Genomic DNA, 23,165 nt, shown 5'->3' on the forward strand with positions numbered 1-23,165 from the left:
CAGGAAAACCTGAGGTCGTCTGTCAGACAGTTGAAGCTAAAAAGAGGATGGATGCTGCAACAAGACAATGATCCAAAACGCAGAAATAAATCAACTTCAGAATGCTTTCAGAACAAAATTCACGTTCTGGAGTGGGCAGGTGAAATTCCAGACTTGAACACCATTGAGATGTTGTGGCATGACCTAAAGACAGTGATTAATGCCAGACATCCCAGGAATCTGACTGAACTACAGCAGTTTTGTAGAGAGGAATGTCCCAAGATTACTCCTGATCGATGTGCCAGACCGATCTGCAGCTTCAGGAAGCGTCTGTTATTGATGCCAAAGGGGGGTGGGGGCCACAAAATATTAAATGTGATGGTTCACTTACTTATTTTTCCCCCGTCTGTCATTGTTTGCATGCTAAAATGCTAAAATATGAAAACCTATAAATGTTTGGGTGTTTTAGTTAAAGCAGACACTGTTTTTACATCTGTGTGATTTTGACAACGACCAGATAACATTTCATGGTGATTTTATGCAGAAATGTGAGAAATTCCAAAAGCTTCAGATACATTTTCATACCACTGTACACAATCCCTATGCACATTATAAATCACACAATATTCACCAAAATGATTTATTATGTTACAAAATCAAGGCGGACTATAAAAGTACAACAAGGTATCCTAAATGGAAAATAAGAGCGTTTGTTTTTTCAATCTTAAAGTATGTAATGTACTGGATATATTGTAGGAAAAGGCACAACTGCCTCAAAAGCTGTTTACAACAATTTCATCTGTCCAGTGAAATATAGTACACACACACGCGTATACACACAAGCATTGATCAGTGCCAGTTTTTTTTTTTTCACATTTGAGTTTGTTTCCTTTCATCTTTCTCATCGTCACTCTCAAAAGAGTCTCTCATAACGTCCATTTTCTGTTTTAGGCCTTTATCATCCTTGTCATTGTCATCTGTATTCTTTTTGAATTGGGCTTCAATTTCCGTGGGGTCTATGTAGGTGTAGAAGTACGCCATGATGGAGAAGATGAAACACACGGCGATCAGGAGCGAAGCGAACAGGACGTATTCGGCCCACTTTAAAAAACAGAGGAAACACATCAAACTCACTATACGGTGCAGAGAAACAACATTGTTGTTATGTAATGTTTTTTTCCTTTTTTTTTTTTAACCTGTTCGGGAATCTTGGCAAGCTCGGCCACGATCAAAACAATGAAGTTGCCGATAGCGACAGTAAGCAACCAGCCCGCTTGCAGCACTGCCTTCATGTTACTTGGCGCCTTGAAGATAAAAATAAAAGGGAGCCATGAAAAATATCTTACAGAAGAACTACAAAAAGTGACAGAAAAAACAATTTATACAGACCGCGATCAGTAACAGTAATAAACTGAGAGACATGAACGCACTGTACAATACAGTATGTGTTTACCTGAGAGTAAGAGAACTCTAGACCTGTGACAGAAAACATGACTTCGCCTGCAGTGATGAAGAAGTACTGTGGGATCTGCAGGGCCATGTGAACAGAGTTGGGCTTGATGTCTTCTACGGCACTAATTGACTCGTGACACTAACAGAAAAAAAATTAAAGTGTAAAATGCTGAAAAAATGAGCGCATTTCATAACAATACATGCATCAAACTCACAGAAGGTCCAAACTTGAAGGTGCTGTGAATTAGGAAAGTATATGAACTTCCAAACCCAAAATCTTTGCTGTATTCACATGACTCTGATTCACTGGTTAAGGTGAATGTGGTACTAGTAAATGGAAAATCATGTTAGAATGTTAGGTGCATTACTATTGTTGTTGTTTTTGTCCACAATGGAGGTTGTTTTAATATACTTACATTCCATTTTTGATTTTGGAATAGTTGGAATAGAATTCCGGCTCCAGTAAAGTGGCATCTGCTCCAGCAATGGACACATTCACTGCTTTTAACATTCCGTTTATAAATCTGAAATAAGACAAATTACATTTTGGGAACAAAATCAGCAATGAAGCATATTTTAGTTGTTGAAATCGGTCGGTTTATTCTTGAATACATGATGATAATCAATCACAAATATAAATCCACTTTACAAAATGGATAGATACTGTAAATCAGGGGTGTCAAAACTTTTTTCTCTGACGGCCAGAATATTAAAGAATTCAAGGGCCAACTTAAAATCCTCCCACTTTCATTTGTTAACTAGAGAAACAAAATCTGGTAAAATTGTCATTTGTATTTGTAAACATAATGTAAATGTATTTAGTTTTAAGTATTATTAACTCATTGGCTGCCATTAACGGGCGATACACATCCAATTCATTTTGACTTCGATTGCCAGTCAAATTGGACTGGATGTCTTATTACCGTCTATGGCAGTGAAACATGATCACTCAATGCAAACTTACCCAGTTAAAATGTATTTAATGTCTATAAATGTCAATGGCAGTGAATGGGTTAAGGGCTACAAGCAACAAAATAAACCAGAGGTATTAGGATACTGCAATATACAGTATATACTGTATTTAGATTTATACTACTGAAACAAAGTTTGGAACAAAGAGAAAAACTGTCCAGCGACAGCAAAAAATAAAAAATGTCGAGAAAAATACATTTGTTTCCCCAATATATTTATATACATTTATTTACGTAAAAAAACAAAAACAAAAAAAAAAACTGAAATTCTAGTTTTCTATATTAATTTCAACATATCAGGTTTTGACCCCCCTAAACTAATGGAGAGGCACTCTTGAAGTGACAAGCTCCATCTAGCGTTGGATCTAAGAAGTGCAATTTAATGTAGGCTGTATTTACTATAATGCTGTAGGACGTATTCATCTTTTTCTTTTCATGATTTGCTGCAGTCCAATAAAAACTGGACAATGGTTAGACACCCCTGCTGTATACGGACATAATAACAAATGTAATTTACCTGATTTCGTTATTTCCTTGCTGCGGTTTAGTCTTCAGATCCCGAGTCTGAGAGGAAGGACACAGTAAATGCTAATTTGCTTTGCCAAACAAGCATCTTTATTTATTCATATTGTATTGAGCTCACCAGCTGCCACTCTTGGGAGACGACTGAGGGAAGCAGAAGTGTCTGTCGTTCTCCCTTGGTCAACGAAAATGTTCTTGTCACTCCTATGGGGCTCTCCACAGCCACACTGATTTCTTCCTCTCCAAACGTCAAGTAGTCATCACTGGCCTGTAACACACAGGCACACACAAATGTGATATTTACATTAAAGATGCAAGAAGCGATTACCCTTTTTCACAAAGTGCACAAAGTTATCATCAAAAATTTTACGACGCTACTTGATTAAACCACTGTGCAAATTGTTACCAGGATTCAAATACTTAAATGGTATTACTAAATTAAATTATTACTAAATTATAAGATTAAAAAATACCTGATTTGGTAAAACATCCAGCTGAACATTGTCAGGCAGTCTGACTCTGAGTGGCTGAGCACCCATGTTTAATAATTTTAACTGGCTCTGAGAGGCTGATGGGAAGGTGGGCAGTGTTTTCTGAAAAAAATGAAAAAAAAAAGAAAGAGAGAGAGAAAGGAACAAAGTAAAGTTTATTTTTTGTTGTTGTGCTGCTTTTGTCCCAACATGCAATATTTCCTCATCCACTTACGTCGATTTCAACCTGAACCAGAGCAGCGCAGACAAAGGCCATCGCTGCGAGGAACATCCCCACGGTCATTCTTTTTAGAGGCCTATTGAAACAAATATGTTCCATTATTTTTTTAATAAGTAGAATGTTACCGTCTTTTTCGGAATATAAAGCGCACCGGATAATAATGTGCACCATAAATGAACCAGTCAGTGTTTTTTTCGTCAACGATGACGACAACAAAAATATTTCCTTAACGAACACTTTTTTGATGACGATGACAAGCTAAAATGTGTTTTCATCTGATGAAACGAGACGAAAATGCGTAACAGATTCCGTCACATGTTCATAATGTGTGCCATTTTATGCGTAGTTAGCTTGCATCGTAGCAGTGTCTGGTTGTGAAACTCTTGACGTACTGCGCTCCCCGCCCCTTCCTGACTCACCGGTGTGTCGTCTCCAGTCTTTATGCAGGCTTGCACACACGGTAAGATTTGTTTTCTTGGCTAAAGAGTATATGCAATGTTGCTTTAGCCTTTAGCATAGCATTTGTGTTAGGCTAATGCTAACAGTGAGCATCCTCATAAACTTATTTTTACTTAGTTTGTGGTGCCCAGGTGGGTATAATTACCGTAATTTTCGGACAATAAGCCACTACTTTTTTGCTTTATTTTGAATCATGTGGCTTATAGTCCAGTGCGGCTTATTTGTTGATTTATTTGGATTAATAGGTAATACTATTTAACACTAACTCCATATATGTCCAGGATGGATCTTTCACATCCATTCAAAAGTGAGATAATTTGTCGGATAACATTAATGACATCTGTTATAAGCATTCATTAATGCTCATGACACTGTCATGCCATAATTATGATTGTCAAATGACAGTCTTATGGCGTCACTGTCAAATAATGTGTCACCAAATAATGTAACTAGCAATTAATGAAACAACTGGAACAATAACTGAAAAAATAATTTGCAAAAAACGTGAATTTTGATTGTTATTTACATCTTTAGTGCTGCTATGCATGCTAGGAAGCATGTTGGACAACAACAGTGTTGACAGCAGGTGGCAGCAGTGGTTGACTGTCTCTCCCAAGGGAGCAGTGATGGCCAAATGAAGCTTCTTGAAGCAATGACGCTTTGCAGCCAATTGCTACTAAGGTTCATTGTGGTTCATTTGGTCTTATCACAGTCGTATGATGCCGCTGTCAAATAAAGTGGTCCCGGGTTATATCTTTTGGCGTAAAGATCCCATAATACAATGAGGAAAGCTGCAGCTTATACTCCAGTGTGGCTTTTCTATAAACAAATGTCGTTTTCGCGTCAAATTTGGTGGGTTGCGGCTCATGGTCAGGTGCGCCTTATAGTACGAAAATTACGGTAATTGAAAATAATTTACTGTTTTTTGCTGAGTGTCTTTTATCACCAAGTTGGCGTTGTCCTTGGAGATAGACGCTACAATATGTGCTCGTCTGTCAATGTTCATTCCAAATAGTTGGAAACATTTATTTATTTATTTTTAGAGTGATATTTTGTAATTTTACAAACGAAGCATTTTTAGTAAACGTCGACTAAAACTCGACGAAATTAGTCTTGATTTTTCGTCAACAAAAACTTGACAAAAACACATTTTGAGACGACTAAACTTTGATGACTAATAATCGACCAAAAGACTAAGACAAAAAGGGCTGCCAAAAACAACACTGGAACCAGTTAATTTTTTTATAGATAAGCCACATTATTGTGTTATTTAGTTATTTATTTGCTGTATTTATAGATTTGATGACTGATGAAAGTGTGTTTTGAGCACTTTACTGAAGCAGTACATTGCAGTAATGCTCCAAGAATATAAGTTTGTGGTCATTAAACATAGCCACAATTCACGCATAAGGCACACTGAATTATAAGGGGCACTATTAGCTTTTTTGGGGGTAAAAAAAGGGTTTTAAATGCGCCTAACAGTCTGAAAAATACGGTAACAAGAAAAGGTCGAGCAGGTCTGTCAGCTACCCTCTAGTGTTACTTACGTGAAGTTCAGGCCACATTTTTTGATGAGAGGGTAGATGACGCTGTCCATGATGGGAACCAGGGTCAAGATCAGGACCGGGTTGACAGTCTTATAAAATCACACACTGTGAGTAAGGCCATTGCAACAAACACAATAACTGAATTAATCCTACCTGCATCTGATCAGGCTGGATGACGAGAGTGCCCTGCAAACATAATCATCTTAATAGTGGACTTGTGTATTGCCTCTGCATTTGACGTTGTACTCAAGTATGAAACTTACAAAGTTTCCATCCATAGTAGTGGCCTGCAAAGTCCACCTGGAACCCTGAATGACAAGATGAGAAGTTTTGGGAAGGCAATTATTGCAGTCTAAGCTGTGCAGAAATGAGAATTTTGAACATGGCCTACACACGTTTACTGTCTAACTGAACATAAAACAAAGATGAATACAATTTGTGTATTTAAAGCAACAACAGTGGTTTTGCTGGGCCTCAGTTGTCCAAGGCACACAAACCAGAAGATCAAGAGCAATACTAATTGAATTGAAGCAAAAAAAAAAAAAAGTGGCTTAGAAATGATTGAATCCTTACATTGTATTTAATTTTGTCACTACTGTATTCATTTTAGAAGTGCAAAATTAAAAAAATATTTCAAAGAAACAACTTGCAATACAATAAATATGCACAAAATGTGTTGAAGAGGTGTTTTCAGTAAAATACCTTCTGGTCAAACAGAGTCCAGAACATAGGAAGTGGAATGTACAAGAAGAGAACCTTCAGCACCATTTTGATTTGAGCAATTAGTAGTTTCTAAAGGGGAAAAGAAATCACAGAATAGAATTAAACACTCCTGTTAAGAATGTCATATTAATCACTCATTTGCAGATAGTGTTCCAGTAAGCTTACATCATACTTTTCCTCTGCCCAGTCCATCCAGTGCTGCCTTTTGGGGTATATGCTGCTTCGGTGCCTGTAGCGGTTTTCAATGGCAAACTGACAGCGGATAACAAAAAGAAAAGAAAAAGTTATGGAGACTTAAAGAAGAACAATAAACCAAATAGTGGAGAGAGAAAAATAAAACAGACTTACGCCGATGCAGCTAAACACATCCATCATGATGTTCCCTTGCGGTTCTGCTTTGTAGTACATGCCGCTGCCGACGATGAACACCACTGGTTGAGGACACGTTAACCGTTATTAACCAAAATTGTTTTACAACTGGCATGCAATACCATTATGATAATTCATGAAAAACAACAGGCATTGTTGTTATTCATTGTTAAGTAAGATATAACAGCAAGAGTGTCAAACTCATTTTTGTAACGGGCAAAACTGTATTTACAGTTTCCTTCGGAGGCCCATCTGCCAACTAAGGCTGCCATTGATCGACAACTAATCAACAATCAAAAGAATCTACAACTATTTTGATAGTCGGTTAACTTTTAATAGATATTCTTGACGTGAATTTTTTTTAACCTTGTAATAGAAATATTATAATATAACCTTGCAATAAAATTGTCATTTTCTTTTAAATGTGAATTTTATTATTTAACTAATACTAATTGATTATATAGTTTTTTTTTTTTTTTAAATAAAAAACTATAAAAATACTTTTCGAAAAATATTTTGTTTTTTATTAATATCTAAAACCTCTTTTTTATTGTTCCTTTCTTACTTACATTTTTAACAAAAAAAGGAAATAAAACAGTAAATATCTTTTTTAAAAATTTGTTTATTAATTTAAAAAAAGGGGGAAAGAAACAATACATTTTCACCTAAAGCAACACTAGGTAACTTCAACCTTTATAAGATATTTTCATAACATTTGTGATCATATGTTGACTGACAACTAGATGAATGACACCTTTTTTATATGTTTTCGGGTGTCTGTACCGCTTTCACCAGCAATAATTAATTTTGAGAAGGTTGGCAGGAACCCTGCCACACAAAAAACTACAAATGTGCTGACTGCTTTACGGCATACGCCACTTCCACTTCCATTCATTATAAGGGCAAGGCAAGGCAAATTTATTTATATAGCACAATTCAACACAAGGCAATTAAAAGTACTTTACATTACATGAAGATCATAAAAATCACATTAAAATCAATAGAACGTAATAAAAAGACAATCGAAATAGGAAATAAAATTATCCATAAAAATTGCATTTAATCACGAATAGAATAAAAAAATAAAAAATAAAACAAATACTACTACTCCTGCTAATAATTGAAATCAGCAATGGAGATAAGATTAGAAAGCAAGTAGAATGAAATATTTAGACAGTTATGGTTATGCAGTGCTAAACAAAAGCGTTTTTAGCCCTGATTTAAGGAGATAACAGTTTGAGCATACTTCAGACCTTCAGGTAACTTGTTCCAGAGGTGAGGAGCATAATAACTAAATGCTGCCTCACCCTGCTTGGTTCTTGTTCTTGGAACATACAGGAGACCGGTTCCAGACGACCTTAGGTGTCTAGATGTTTCATAGGAATCTGACAAATCAAGCATGTATTTTGGTCCAAGGCCATTAAGTGTTTTGTAGATGAGCAGTCGTATTTTATAGTCTATCCTTTGACTCACTGGAAGCCAGTGTAACGATTTCAAAACCGGTGTAATGTGGTCCAGTTTCCTTGTATTTGTGAGGACTCTGGCTGCAGCATTCTGTACTAGCTGCAGCTTCCTGACTGATTTTTTAAAAGATAAAGATAGAAGTCGATATTTAGCCACACGGTTGCTAACCATCATACTGTATGCTATTGTTTAGCCACAACTGGATTCATTACCTTATTACTATTCATCCTTCACATAGCTGCTGTAAACAGAAATGTCGTTTAATCTATCTGCAGGCGACAGGGAGATCATGATTTTACAACATTGTGCGAGTGTGCACTGGCACTCATGGGAAACGCTAAAATTGACCAAAACTGAAAGGTTACCTAGTGTTGCTTTAATCTAAAAATATAAAACCTAGATTTTCATGACTTTTGTAGTCCAAGCTATTTCAATGATGACAACAGAATTTTTATTTCAAATTCAAACCCTTCATCAAAAAAAAAAAAAAAAAAAAAAAAGAACACGTCGATTTACATGATTTACTTTGACAAGCCACACAAAATGATGTGGTGGGCCAGATCTGACTTGAGTTTGACACCTGCGATCCACTGTACATACCCAGTGCTATCACCATCAAAGCAGCAGGGACTCCAAATGCAAGGGGATAGCAACTCTGCTTGGTGTGGATGCCACATTCCTGAGCTGCAGCATGCAAACAAATACAAAGCAAAATAATAAAACAATGGTTTTTCATATGATTGTTTTAAATTAATGGATTAGAAGTGTTTGAAAGACAAATACTGACCGCATCGACCACATTTAAAAATGGTAACTGTCTCTATTGAACTGATTCAATGCAACTACATTTGCCGCGTGAGAGCTACTTTAGGTGTCACTGTTTAAAAAAAAGATGAACCAACAGGTCCCTAACAAAATCTTCCATTAGAATAGCATCTACGTTAGCTCACTGGCTGCCACTGATGGCGCTTGACATCCAATTCATTTGGATTGGATTGGACGTCTAGCACCGTCATTACAGGGGTGTGACAAAATATCGAAATGGTAATATATCGTGATACTTTGCATCCCAAAAGGTTATCGATATGCTCCTGCCAAGAATCGAAATATCGTTTTAAAAAGGTGTCAATGTCCAAAAAAAATAAATAAATAGGAACCAACAAGTTGCTACCAAAATCTTCCACCATAATAGTGTTTCAGTTAACTCTAAGGCTGCATTTACGGTGCACGACGCCCAATCCATTTAGACTGGGAACGTTCGTTCTTTCGAAATCTGACCATTCACAGTCATTCTGTCCGATTTTCAGGGCATTTACAGGTCATTTCGCGTTGAGTTTGAGTCACTGCCTATTCATTTGGGTGATTCCAAGGTCACTTTCTGTTCTGTAACTCAAAACAGACAGGAAGTGACCCATAAACTACCCCAAAATGAACAGGAAGTAACTGAAAATCAACAGGTAAATGACCTTAAATGGCCCAAAATTACCTCATTGCCTGGCATTGGCTGCCACTGACAGCCATAGACATTCAATCCGTTTGAACTTCAAACGGATTGGACATCAACAAGTGATAAACTTTTTCAATTCACAGCAGAAGCTTGTTTTTCTGTTTATTTGTTGTTTGTAGAATATCCAAGAATGATTTCCTGACCAATGTATTGATAATCGTTGTATCGCCATATCGTCAGATCATCGTTATTATTATCGCTTTGTATCGCAAATCATATCGTATCGTGAGGTACCAAGAGGTTCCCACTCCTAGCCGTCAATGACACTAAAACCAGAGCATTCACAGGCACTCTTTTGTGGTCATTTCCAGGCCACTTTCTGTTTATTTTAAGGTATTTACAAGTTAGTTCCTGTTGATTTTGTGTCACTTCCTATTCTTTTGGGGATATTCTTGAGACACTTCCTTTTCAGTAACCCAAAATCAACAGGAAGTGGGCTGTAAATGCCCCCAAATCAACAGGAAGTGACCCGTAAATGACAAAACTAAAAGAAAGTGACCTAAAATCAACAGGAAATGACGTGAAATGCCCTACAATGAACTCGTTGCCATGTATGAGGGATCCTTCTCTGACCCTCCTGGTCCAAACGGATTGGACGTCTACTAGTGATAAACTAATTCTAATTCACAGCAGAAGGATGAAAATATATTGCTTTTTGTTTATTAGTTGTTTTGTAGAATATTCTAGAATGATTTCCTGACCCATAAATCGATTATTTTTGTCGATCATCGTTATCCCGAGCCTTGTATAACAAATCGTATCATATCGTGAGGTACCCAGAGGTTCCCACGCCTTCTTCACATGTGGCCAGCTTTCTCTTACCTCTAAGAATGGGAGTGATTATGGTTGACAAGAGGCTGCCTCCATTGATGCACAGGTAAAACACGGAGAAAAAAGTTCTTCTCTGCTTCTCCTGCACAAAAGTATAGGACCAAATTCAACAAATATTCTTCTTTCAAACAGACTTCTTGAAATTTGCATGGTGATTGAGGTTTTGTGTAATTAGGTAAATAATTGAAGCTTTCATGATGGTTGCCCTGAGGGTGCAATGGAACCACCATGACCAACTTTACTGGTCTGCAAATAAAGGCGTTCCAGCCAGAACACCCTCTAATGTTGTTTGCGTTAGCGTTAACATGGTTTTTATTTAACTGTCACAAGTCATTGTTATGACTAGGGTTGCTAACGATCCCTTGAAAAACAATCATCTCTTATCATGAAAAAAAGAGTACGCGTCCCGTATTAAGCTTTCAAGGGACACACTTGATCCCGTATTATCATGAAACTCTAAAATAGTGTTAGAAGAGTTGTAGAACGAATACTGTTATGGTGCTTTAATAGAATATGCAGGGAAGCACATTCCCTTGCCTTTGCTGCTTTTTGACCAATGAGCTGACGGAACAATGACACCACAAAATCCCACTCATCTCATTGGTCGAGGTACTGTTGCTCGCCATGATGATAACGGAAGACAACATAAAAGTGTGAGAGCTAAGAGATTTTAGGTTAAGTTTGAGTAAAAAGCATGTTCAAATAATGCTAATTTGTTTTCTTGTTCTTCTCTGTGTACTTTATTTTCGCTGATTGTATTATTTTTTTGTGTTCTGTAAATTTCATTTGTATTTCCGCATTATATCTGGAGTGATCATTTATGAAAATGTTATTGCTGAGGGGTCTTTGAACGCACCTAAAGTGTTTAAAAAAAAGGTTTAGAGTTTATGTTAACACTTTTTTAAAAAGCATTTTTAAAAAATGGCTGAACACCCATACACACCTACACACAAAGGCTCAGGACCTTAAGAGTTAAGTTATACAGTGGGGCAAATAAGTATGTAGTCAACCACTAATTGTGCAAGTTCTCCCACTTGAAAATATTAGAGAAGCCTTTAATTGTCAACATGGGTGAACCTCAACCATGAGATACAGAATGTGGGGGAAGAAAAAAGAAAATCACATTATTTGATTAAAAAAAAAAAAATGCAAATCACGGTGAAAAATAAGTATTTGGTCAATACCAAAAGTTCATCTCAATACTTTGTTATGTACCCTTTGTTGGCAATAACGCAGGCCAAACGTTTTCTGTAACTCTTTATAAGCTTTTCACACACTGTTGCTGGTATTTTGGCCCATTCCTCCATGCAGATCTCCTCTACAGCAGGGATGTTTTGGGGCTGTCGTTGGGCAACTTGGACTTTCAACTCCCTCCAGAGATTTTCTATGGGGTTGAGATCTGGAGACTGGCTAGGCCACTCCAGAACCTTGAAATGCTTCTTACGAAGCCACTCCTTTGTTGCCCTGGCTGTGTGTTTGGGATCATTGTCATGATGAAACCCCCACCCACGTCTCATCTTCAATGCCCTTGCTGATGGAAGGAGATTTTCACTCAAAATCTCTCGATACATGGCCCCATTCATTCTTTCCTTTACACAGATCAGTTGTCCTGGTCCCTTTGTAGAAAAACAGCCCCAAAGCATGATGTTTCCACCCCCATGCTTCACAGTGGGTACGGTGTTCTTCGGATGCAATTCAGTATTCTTTCTCCTCCAAACACGAGAACCTGTGTTTCTACCAAAAAGTTCTATTTTGGTTTCATCTGACCATAACACATTCTCCCAGTACTCTTCTGGATCATCCAAATGCTCTTTAGCGAACCGCAGACGGGCCTGGACGTGTACTGGCTTCAGCAGGGGGACACGTCTGGCAGTGCAGGATTTGAGTCCCTGGCGGCGCATTGTTTTACTGATAGTAGCCTTTGTTACTGTGGTTCCAGCTCTCTGTAGGTTATTCACTAGGTCCCCCTGTGTGGTTCTGGGATTTTTGCTCACCGTTCTTGTTGTCATTTGACGCCACGGGGTGAGATCTTGCATGGAGCCCCAGATCGAGGGAGATTATCAGTGGTCTTGTATGTCTTCCATTTTCTAATAATTGCTCCAACAGTTGATTTCTTTACACCAAGCGTTTTACCAATTGCAGATTCAATCTTCCCAGCCTGGTGCAGGTCTACAATTTTGTCTCTGGTGTCCTTCGACAGCTCTTTGGTCTTGGCCATAGTGGAGTTTGGAGTGTGACTGACTGAGTTGTGGACAGGTGTCTTTTATACCGATAATGAGTTAAAACAGGTGCCATTAATACAGCTAACGAGTGGAGCCTCGTTAGACCTCGTTAGACCTCATTAGAAGAAGTTAGACCTCTTTGACAGCCAGAAATCTTGCTTGTTCGTAGGTGACCAAATACTTATTTTCCACTCTAATTTGGAAATAAATTCTTTAAAAATCAAACAATGTGATTTTCTGTCCCCCCCCCCCCCCCCCCCCACACACACACACACACATTCTGTCTCTCATGGTTGAGGTTTACCCATGTTGACAATTACAGGCCTCTCTAATATTTTCAAGTAGGAGAACTTGCATAATTGGTGGTTGACGAAATACTTATTTACCCCACTGTACATACAGTTTTAAATTCAGCAGGACAGATGTCAATTTTATTTTCGTATTTTTTGTATTAAAAACACATTGCTGATATTGTTTTTCCATGTGCTTATATAACACAGATATTTACCTAATTAATTCAGGTTTGGGTAAAATTATTATAACCTTATAATTACAGTGGTGCCTCTACATACAAAGATAATTCGTTCCAGGACCGTGTTTGTAAGTTGAAATGGTCGTATGTCGAGCAGGATTTTCCCATAAGAATACAGTATGATTTAATTAATTTGTTCCACAGCCCGAAAACCTACACTAAATCCTTAATAATACTGCTAGTACTATTACAAATGGCAATTACACATAGCAAAACAAATGAATTATTAATTAAAACTGGAATCATAAAATAATAATAATAATAATTCCTGTAATAATGTAACGAATCGGGTTCTGATATGGCGGACGTGTTTTGCGTGCTGTACCTGAACACACCATGTCGCTGACGGGACAGAGAACACCGTCAACTTTGGTGAACAGTAGGTGTGTTGTGCTGCACAAGTTTATTATGAAAAAAAAAATCACTTTTCACAGAGAAAATAAATAACTCAAGGGTGACGGTTATGGGGCCGGCCGGCTCTACCAATGAGGTGTCCCTTATTGTTTTATTAGGGAGTTGGCCACCCTAGAGCAGTACTTTTACTAACTACAAACGCTTAATACAATATTAGGCAAAGTTCACAGACATAATGCTAATACTCAAACAGGTTTTGGACACAAATACAGTAGGTACAGGAATCCTTCAAAACTGTCAGTAAAAAAAATTACTGAATACTCGGCTTCCATTTCTGACATCATATCCCACTACTTATTACGAGCTATGCTTTGATTCCTATTAGTTACTTCTCACCTGGTGGTCACTGAACTGGTCCCCACCAAAGGCAGCTACGCATGGTTTGATGCCACCAGTGCCCAAAGCAATGAGGAAGAGACCCACCATTGACATTACACTGGATATGAACAAAAGCATGGCATACTGTAAAAACAGGCTGTTAAATTATATATTTCAAGAGTGTTTACACTCGCAAAGAAACCCACACGTGGAAGGTAAGGTCGTCGGGCGTCCCATCTTTGTTGGCGTCCGTAATGTCGTGGATTGCACTGACAGCCATGGCCACCTGACCCAGTGCGTAGACAATGGACAAGTAGATGATCGTCCTGGGGGAAGCAGGTAAAAACACAAAAAAATTCTTTTTTTGTAACAGTACAAAGAATTCCAAAGAATTTCCAAACAGTAAGCAATAAACAAAGGGACTACAATACTGAAACTTACAAAAATATAATAGTTCTTTTCAATATACAGGTTGTTTATTATTGTTTCAAGTTATAGGAACGACCGTTAAAAAATATTGTAATCAAATGGCAAATTGGAAATTAGAATTCTGGTAATTTTCAGACTATAAACCACACATGACTATCAACTGCAACCACCAAATATTCCAAGAAAATTATATTTGTTCATATACTAGTATAAACAGAGGTGTGTAGTAGCGCCTTACATGTACTCCGTTACATTTACTTGAGTAACTTTTTGAGAAAATGTACTTCTAAGAGTAGATTTACTAAGGCATACTTTTTACTTTTACTTGAGTAGATTTGTGAAGAAAAAACATGCCCTTACTCCGCTACTTTGGGCTACACAAGCGTAGATTTACATTAGTACATTAGTATTATAAGTATTATTATTATATATTATATTCGTAACTACTATTAGTACATTAGTACATTTTTCCTCTTTATTCTACGTATTACTATTATTTTTTTTGCCAGTGATGTAAGAGTAGCTCTACCAATTTTACCAATGAGATGTCGCAACAATAATCACATTACTCCATTACACCAATCCGATGCAAGCTTGCAGTTCTCCGATCACGCCAGCGTATTCAATCATGTGGCGTCTTTGAAGCACCGTAAAAAAATAAGTATTTGACATAGAGCGCTGCCCTCAACATGAATCAAAAGCGCGGATTTAAACCTCCCTCCCAGTTTTTATTCTGGAACCGATTGACCATGGAAAACCAGAGAAATTATCCTTTTAATTTCATAATAGTAACTATGAAGGAAGTATTCACTATTCAAACTAGTAACTATTTTCTCCACTCGAGGGCACTCATGCTCATTGGATGAACAATGCTTCATTTCTGTCTTTTTTTTCTCCCCAATGACTCAATGACTTTTTTTTTGTATTCCTGTAATGGGTTATTGTACAGTATCATTATAACAACAGTTCATATAGATAACTTTGTGCTGAGAGAAAAAAAATACCATCATTTAAAAAAATAATAATAATAAAGCAGTTATTCACAATGTTACACATTACTTGAGTATTCTTTTCACTGGATACTTTTTAGTTGTACTTAAGTACATTTTTTGGATGACTACTTTTACTTGAATAATATTATTTTGAAGTAACGCTACTCTTACTTGAATAAATTTTTTGGCTACTCTACCCACCTCTGTGAATAAAACACACTGGACTACGTCCACTTTATGCTATGTGGATATTTATATCAAAAGACAAAAGATGTGTGAAAAAAAAAGACGTATAAAATTCACAAATAAGCCACACTGGACTATAAAGTGTATCCAAAGTGGGTGGAAAAAAGTAGTAATTTAAAGTCCTAAATTTACAGTACAGAATTTAGAATAACTTTATCAAGTTTTGATGTGGCCCAAACTGTGCTTTGAAAAAAATTGTTGTCTTCTATTATGCAGATTTTTACCCATGTTTGCTCCAGAATTGATAAATGTGAGTTTTTATTGCTGATGCATGTTTTTCCCCCAGGGATTCCAAGGATTATGATATTGTGGTGCACCATACAAAAACCAAAATGATTTAAACAACAACAACAAAAATTAGTTCCATAAATCTGCCAACATTGAATGTAAATCTGAGTGTTTTAAACCAAAAAGTAAATCAGCAAAATTGACAGAAAATCTTATTATCACTGAGGTCCATCATCTTGTGAGCATAACTACTACTTATAATTATCTACTACTGATTATGTCTTGACTTAAAAGCCATGATGTGCTACGTGTGATTAACCCGCACTCAATGCAGCCACTCACTTAAATTTCCCCAGCCAGGAGTCAGCCACAACGGCCCCCAGAATAGGGGTGAGGTAACACATAGCGACAAAAGTGTGGTAGATGGACGTGGCCGTATCATCGTCCCAGAGCAGGAAGTACTTAAAGTACAGTACCAGGACAGCTGAGAACAAGTAGGCAAAGTTTAAACAATTTCCCCAAAGTATAATGAACTATGGCTAAAATGCTAAATGTATGCTCACCGCGCATGCCATAGTAGGAGAATCTCTCGCAGAACTCATTTACCACAATGAAAAATATGCTGAGCGGGTAGCCACAAACTGTGACGTCCTGTAAAAAAACAGAAGGAACCATCACATGCATCTATTCTAAACCCTCAGGCGTTTTTTTCTGTTTTCCTACTCTTCCTGTTGCAAAGGCATCGTCTATAACTTTTTAGAATTTTCGCTGAAAAAAATATTTTTGACTCTTCACTGCACATAAACCAATGATTACCCATGTTAACATTTGAAGACAAATTGTTCTTAGATATTAAATCCAACTGAACTGTACTCACTGATACATTTGCATTCAGAATACCTTGCAATGCAAGAAAAAAAGATTCTTTGTTAGAAATAATTATCGTCATCAAATGATTATTTTCTGCCATTAATGCTGCACCTAAATTTAGCAATTTATAAATAAATAAATAAAATTAACAACGAGAGAAAAGGGGCTAGGCAAAATGTGCCATTTCCAATTTACGGTCGACACAGCAAATAATAATCAAGTACTGAAAAATGACATCTCCTGAAAAGTTTTAGTTAGTGTCCTCCCCAAGACGAATTTTAAAGCAACAGTTGGTTACTTTTCCGTTTTGGTCTATTTAAGAATAGAATAGAAAAGCCCTTTATTTTCATTATACAGTTGTACAACGAAATTGTGGCGCATCTCCCTTTACAGTGCAGGATAAGTTAAAATCTCAAAAGTGACTTGCAAGTATAAAAGTATAAAATCTAAATAAATATAAATATAAAATGTGTATGAGATAGTCCTATGTTTAGACAGTGTAAATAATCGAAGTGAAGTAGCAGTAGTTTGACAGTGAAGGCATTGAATATTGCACGTTAATATTGCACGTAAGTATTGCACATAAAATATGTGTGAATAGAAGTGAAGTAGCAGCAGTTTGACAGTGAAGGCATTGAATATTGCACGTTAATATTGCACGTAAGGAAGTATTGCACATAGAATATTGCATGTAAATGACACTGGTGGTCAAAAGCGGGAGTGTTTTGCCTTAAGGAAGACTGTGTTTCCCATGAGGACCAGCACACGCCCGCACAGTGTCATATAATCATCAAGCAATCAAAAATCAATCTCCCAGCTGCCTGCAGATGGATCAAACAACATTTCTGTTTCCAGCGGATGTTTGAAGAATGAAAAATAATAATAAGGTAACAAACCCAGTTGTGGCTAAACAATAGCATATGACGGTTAGCAACCGTGTGGCTTAGTGTGGCTAACCCCACCACACCCTACCCGAACTTGTCAGTGCTGACGAGTTCGGTTGAGGGGTGGGGGGCATCATGCCAGCGGAGTGAAAGCCGGGCCAATGTTTATTCTGTATATCCTGGTAGCCTCCGTTCTTTCCCTCCTCTGACATAACTTTTTGTGTCTTTTGTTGCTCTGCCATCTATGCAGAATTCGCGCGAAAGCGTTCATATCGACTATTGTCTTTATAATGGAGAAAGGGGGGAAAGTGACGTATGCGGTAAAGCAGTAAACACATTTGTGTGTTTTTTTTTTTTTTTGTGAGGCAGGGTTCCTGCCACCCTCCTCAATGTTAATTAGTGCTGGTGAAAGCGATACGGACCCCCGAAGATATAAAAGAGGTGTCATTCAACTAGTTATCAGCTGACATAGTATCACAAATGTTCCGAAAATATTTTATAAAGGTTGAAAAGTTACCTAGTGTTGCTTTAAGTGGAATCAGCAAAGTGGCTTGATAATATCCTTCCTGTAATGTTGTTCACACAATTGTACAGCAGGTGGAGTACTTGTACCTGCTGTGACGGCATGAGTTTGTTTTGACTCACGTAGTGTTTTTATCTTCTTTTCACAATGGTCTGTTGTGAAAATGTTTTGAGAATTTTTGGCTGACATTCCTCAAACCGGAAGAGTTTCTATTTAAATGCCGCCAAACGAATTTGCTGTGTTTGCTATCTGTGGCGAAAGGGGCATAAATATCAAAACTATTAGGCTAGATGCCAAACCTACAGGCTGAATCCTTGGCTAGCAGCCATCTTGCATCGGGGGCTAATAAAATACTGTACAGGACTCTCCTCGCAGAATATTTGACGGCTTCACAAACTGGTTAATTCATGACAAGGCGTATTAACATTGCTATGATACAATCTGGGTGGCGAAATAATAATACAAAAGTTATTTTCTTTTGAAAATCGGTCGAATATTAAAATAGATACACTGTACTGTACACTACTCAAAGGACACTCTCCTTTGACTTAAAGTTATCAATTTCCCCCGACGAAAAAGGGCTACATAGACGATGCTCCTTACCGTTGGCTAACAGCGCGTATTTGACATCTAGCTTTACGATATCTGATATCCTAAAGCTACAAGTAGGCTAACATTAATGTCGCATTAGTTGAACCAAACGTCTTTGGAAAATATTGGCATAGTTTTACAACATTCTCATCAACCGAATAATGTTTTTTTTCTAATGCAGGAAAGTTTTCAAAACAACGTGCAAGATTCACGTTTGTTAGGTTAAAGTGCCTTACCGGATACTGTAGTGCTGTGTATGTAAGGTATCGCGAGATCTGACGCTTCCGGGTGAGAAGAAGCAATGTCAGCAGTACACAATCCTGGATAAAGGACGTGTTAGGTAACTATCCTTTTAACATATCTTACGGTTTTCTGCATTAACTCATTGGCTACCCTTGACGGTGATAGACGAACCAACTAGAGTTGCTTTAAATATGAGCAGTTTTTACATTGACCAGACAGTAACTTAAACACAGTACTACTTGCGATAACTCAAATTTAGGAAACACATCAACAACCGCCCCGCTCTTCTAACGGCTTGTTACTTAAATAAGTTGACTAATTGGCTACCATTTGACTGGTCGTCCGATCGCTGTCAACCCTCTCCAGTCAAAATGTATTGGACGTCTATGGCAGTCAATGGTGCTGGAACATAAACATTCAATGCCAGCCATCACAGATCAAATACATTTGATGCTTCTGGCTGTCAAAGGCATTAAATAAGTTCATAATACACTTGTACATTTGTTATTAAATGCCTTTCCCTTGTTTCTCAGACTTATCAGCCATGTCTACCAGTGCCCATGTCTCCAAAGTTTGTTCATTGTACAAAAGGATTCTCGTGCTCCATCGGTTCATGCCGATACATTTGAGAGCCCTTGGCGACAACTATGTGAAAGACGAGTTCAGAAGACACAAGAACGCTTCGCCCGAAGAAGCCAAGAGCTTCATGAGGGAATGGGAGAACTACAAAGACACTCTGCAGTCCCAGGTTCTGGAATCAGTGAAGGAAAAAAACGCTTCTGTGAAATTCGGGCTCAACATGCCGGAGGAAAAACTGAAAGACTTCCAAGATGAACAGATTGGCCAACTGTATGAACTCCTGCTTGAATCCACCAAGCCCAACAGACAGTTTAATATTCAGGAGGAGACTAAATGAATAGAGGAATCAAATTAATGTACATAAGAAAATCAAATGCATTTGTTCTGCCTTTGAAAATGGTGCTCCACACCCTACCTCACAATAACTTGACTCTTGTTTTAAATTGTCTCATGAATACTGAAGTGTATGGTTCACTTTGTTAATGTATAATAAATTTCAAGCTCTTAGGGAAGTGAGTCTATAGCTATTGCTTTTTATATGGCTATATGCATATACAGTGCTGGGCAAAAGTATTGGCACTCCTGCAATTCTGTCAGCTAATGCTCGATTTCTCCCAGTAAAAAGAGAATTGGGGGGGGGGGGGGGGGGGGGGGAATCATTGTCATTTTACACAATACTCCAAAAATGGGCTGGACCAAAGTATTGGCACCCTTTCAAAAATCGTGTGATGCTTCTCTAATTTGTGTAATTAACAGCACCAGTTACTTACGTGTGGCACATAACAGGTGGTGGCAATAACTAAATTACACTTGCAGCCAGTTAAAATAGATTAAAGTTGACTCAACCTCAGTCCTGTGTCGTTGTGTGTACCACACTGAGCATGGAGAAAAGAAGACCAACGAACTGTCTGAGGACTTGAGAAGCAAAATTGTGTGGAAGCGTGGGTTATCTCAAGGCTACAAGTCCATCTCCAAAGACCTGAATGTTGCTGTGTTTACTGCGTGCAGTGTCATCAATAAGTGAAGCCCATGGCACTGTGGCTAACCTCCCTAGATGTGGATGGAAAAGAAAAATTGACGCGAGATTTCAACGAAAGATGCGGATGGTGGATAAAGAACTTCGGCTAACATCCAAACAAGTTCAATTTTATTTGTATAGCCCTAAATCACAACAAGGTCTCAAAGGGCTTTGCAGAGGCAATATGATACACAATCAGAAGCAGCAAATGAAGCAACAAAGATGAATAAATAAATAAGTTCAAGCTGTCCTGCAGTCCAAGGGCACAACAGTGTCAACCGGTAAAATCTGTCGGCGTCTGAATGAAAAGGGACTCTATGGTAGGATATCCAGGAAGACCCCACTTCTGATCCAGGGACATACAAAAGCCAAAAACGTTTTGGAAAAATGTTCTCTGGTCAGATGAGACAAATGTAGAGCTTTTTGGGAAAAGTATCAACATTAAGAGTTTACAAGAAACAAGGCCTTCAAAGAAAAGAACACGGTCCCCACAGTCAAACATGGTGGAGGTTCCCTGATGTTTTGGGGTTGCTTTGCTGTCTCTGGCACTGGACTGCTTGACCGTGTGCATGGCATTATGAAGTCTGAAGACTTCCAGCAAATTTTGCAGCATAATGTAGGGCCCAGTGTGAGAAAGCTGTTTGTCCCTCAGAGGTCATGGGTCTTCGAGCAGGACAATGACCCAAAACCATAAGCGGATTTTAAGGGGGGGCCAGGCTCCCCCTGGTGGCTGAAAAGTGTCATTGCATGTAATTGTCTTTCCTATATTATAAAAGTTGTAAAGCAATAAAACTACAACAAAAATGAATGAAATGAACAACAACAACAAAAAAATTATAATGGGTGAAAATTATTTTTTGAAAAGATCATGTGACTAGCAACTTAGACGGTCATTTACTTTGCATATAATTTTTTTTTTTAAATTAGGGGAGGGCAATTTTATATTTCAAATGTTTTTTTTTTTTTTGATTGAAGCAACTTTTTTGGGGATTGAATGATTTAGACACAAATGTCCTACCCATATGGCCCAAACACAAAAAGGATTTCTTCAATCAAAGGCAGGTCAAAGATCAGCATGCACCTACTTTTTCAATGAAAAATTAAGTGCTCAAATGCAAATTTTTCAATCTCAAATATTTTTTTCACATTCATAAACTTTTATGATTGAATTTTTTCTTTTTTGATTGAAGTGATTTTTTTTATTTTTATTTTTTTGAAGCAACAAATTTTTTGCCTGAATAATAAAGACAAAAATGTCCCAGCCAAAATGTGGCACAAATCACAAATCAACATTACTTCAATCAGAAAAAGTTGCTTCAATCAAAAACAAACACAAAAAAATAGCTTTCACATGCTTTTTTTTGTTTTTTTGTTTCAAATGTATTTTTGCATTCAAACACTTTTTTTTTAATTGAAGCGACTTTTTTGGGGGATGAAAATACATATTTTGATTGAAGCAACATTTTTTTGATTGAATTACAAAGACACAAATGTACTTCCATATTGCTCTGCCCAGGGGATATAATTTTTGACTGGGGCGTACTATATTCAATGGATGACGATCTTGGCGAAAAGTATTGCCTAAGCAGCCTGATTTAGAATTCCCCTCAAGAATGATGGGAAACAAAAAACGCTCATTGTCAATTTATTATTATATTCTTGCAAGTTAATTTTATTGCTGACACTGCGTTTCTTGGTCATCAAAATGTTGTGCCACCCCCTGTCCCAAAGTCAAACTGCGCCTATGCCCAAAACACACTTCAAAAAGCACTACAAAATGGTTTGAGAGAAAGCACTGGAGACCCTTTAAAGTATCTAGCAATGAGTCGAGACTTGAATCCCATAAAACACATGTAAAGAGATATGAAAATGGCCATTTGGAGAATGCACCCTTCAAATCTCTGAGACCTGGAGCAGTTGGTCAAAGAAGAATGGTCTAAAATTCCAGCAGAGCATTGTAAGAAACTCAATGATGGATACCAGAAGCGGTTGTTCGCAGTTATTTTGTCAAAAGGTTGTGCTACCAAATATTAGGCTCAGGGTGCCAATACATTTGTCCTGCCAAATTTTGAGTTTTGTGTAAACTTATAAAGATTTATTTATTTTTTCTCATTCTTTTATGTGCTTTTTCATTGCAAGCAAAATAAATGAAGATATCAATACCAAAGCATTTGTAATTGCAATCATTTTCTGAGAAAAATTGAGCATTATCTGACAGAATTGCAGGGGTGCCAATACTTTTGGCCAGCACTGTATATTATACATAGCATCTATAGCTTAGTTACAACAGCAAAGCATGGAAACATGAGTAGCCAAAAAAGGTTTACCTGTCCTCTGGTCTTTCCTTTCTTTGGCTCCTTAAAATCTGTGATTAAAAACATGTAGGCATATTCAGATTCCTATGTGAAATAAAGTGGATTAAACAAAACTTACCTGCCATTATGTCAACAAGCTGCTTTCAATCAGAGGACCATTAACACTTGAAGCTACCACAATGTTTCCTCCTTGATACTGCTTACTAGACATTCAGACATCCTCCTA

General features: G+C 37.5%; 2 protein-coding genes across 2 annotated transcripts; one reads left to right on the forward strand and one right to left on the reverse strand.

The window, feature by feature from the left end:
* Positions 1 to 639: 639 nt before the first annotated feature.
* Positions 640 to 23,149, reverse strand: slc15a1a (solute carrier family 15 member 1a). Its single transcript, XM_057852578.1, has 23 exons — positions 23,058 to 23,149; positions 22,952 to 22,989; positions 16,480 to 16,567; positions 16,259 to 16,400; positions 14,228 to 14,347; positions 14,040 to 14,139; positions 10,527 to 10,617; positions 8,798 to 8,881; positions 6,713 to 6,795; positions 6,530 to 6,616; positions 6,344 to 6,433; positions 5,905 to 5,949; positions 5,795 to 5,827; positions 5,642 to 5,730; positions 3,630 to 3,711; positions 3,398 to 3,517; positions 3,046 to 3,192; positions 2,920 to 2,966; positions 1,848 to 1,955; positions 1,647 to 1,758; positions 1,433 to 1,570; positions 1,176 to 1,283; positions 640 to 1,080 (listed from the first exon to the last, which is right to left on the reverse strand). The coding sequence occupies exons 1-23, from the start codon at positions 23,062 to 23,064 to the stop codon at positions 850 to 852; spliced, it is 2,190 nt and encodes a 729-aa protein (XP_057708561.1). The 5' UTR covers positions 23,065 to 23,149; the 3' UTR covers positions 640 to 849.
* sdhaf3 (succinate dehydrogenase complex assembly factor 3) lies at positions 18,956 to 20,156 on the forward strand. Its single transcript, XM_057852579.1, has 2 exons — positions 18,956 to 19,124; positions 19,561 to 20,156. Exon 2 carries the CDS (start codon positions 19,572 to 19,574, stop codon positions 19,941 to 19,943), a length of 372 nt encoding a protein of 123 aa, XP_057708562.1. The 5' UTR covers positions 18,956 to 19,124; positions 19,561 to 19,571; the 3' UTR covers positions 19,944 to 20,156.
* Positions 23,150 to 23,165: the final 16 nt, after the last annotated feature.

Source organism: Corythoichthys intestinalis, chromosome 12, assembly GCF_030265065.1.
Source record: "Corythoichthys intestinalis isolate RoL2023-P3 chromosome 12, ASM3026506v1, whole genome shotgun sequence".
Taxonomy (NCBI): Eukaryota; Metazoa; Chordata; class Actinopteri; order Syngnathiformes; family Syngnathidae; genus Corythoichthys; species Corythoichthys intestinalis.

Coding starts and splice junctions, on each gene's coding strand:
- slc15a1a (XM_057852578.1), bottom strand. Junction 16,401..16,479: donor CTCCTACTATGGCATGCGCG/GTGAGCATACAT, acceptor ACTTGTTCTCAG/CTGTCCTGGTACTGTACTTT. Junction 14,140..14,227: donor GACGACCTTACCTTCCACGT/GTGGGTTTCTTT, acceptor GTTCATATCCAG/TGTAATGTCAATGGTGGGTC.
- sdhaf3 (XM_057852579.1), top strand. CDS start 19,572: ATGTCTACCAGTGCCCATGTCTCCAAAGTTTGTTCATTGTACAAAAGG.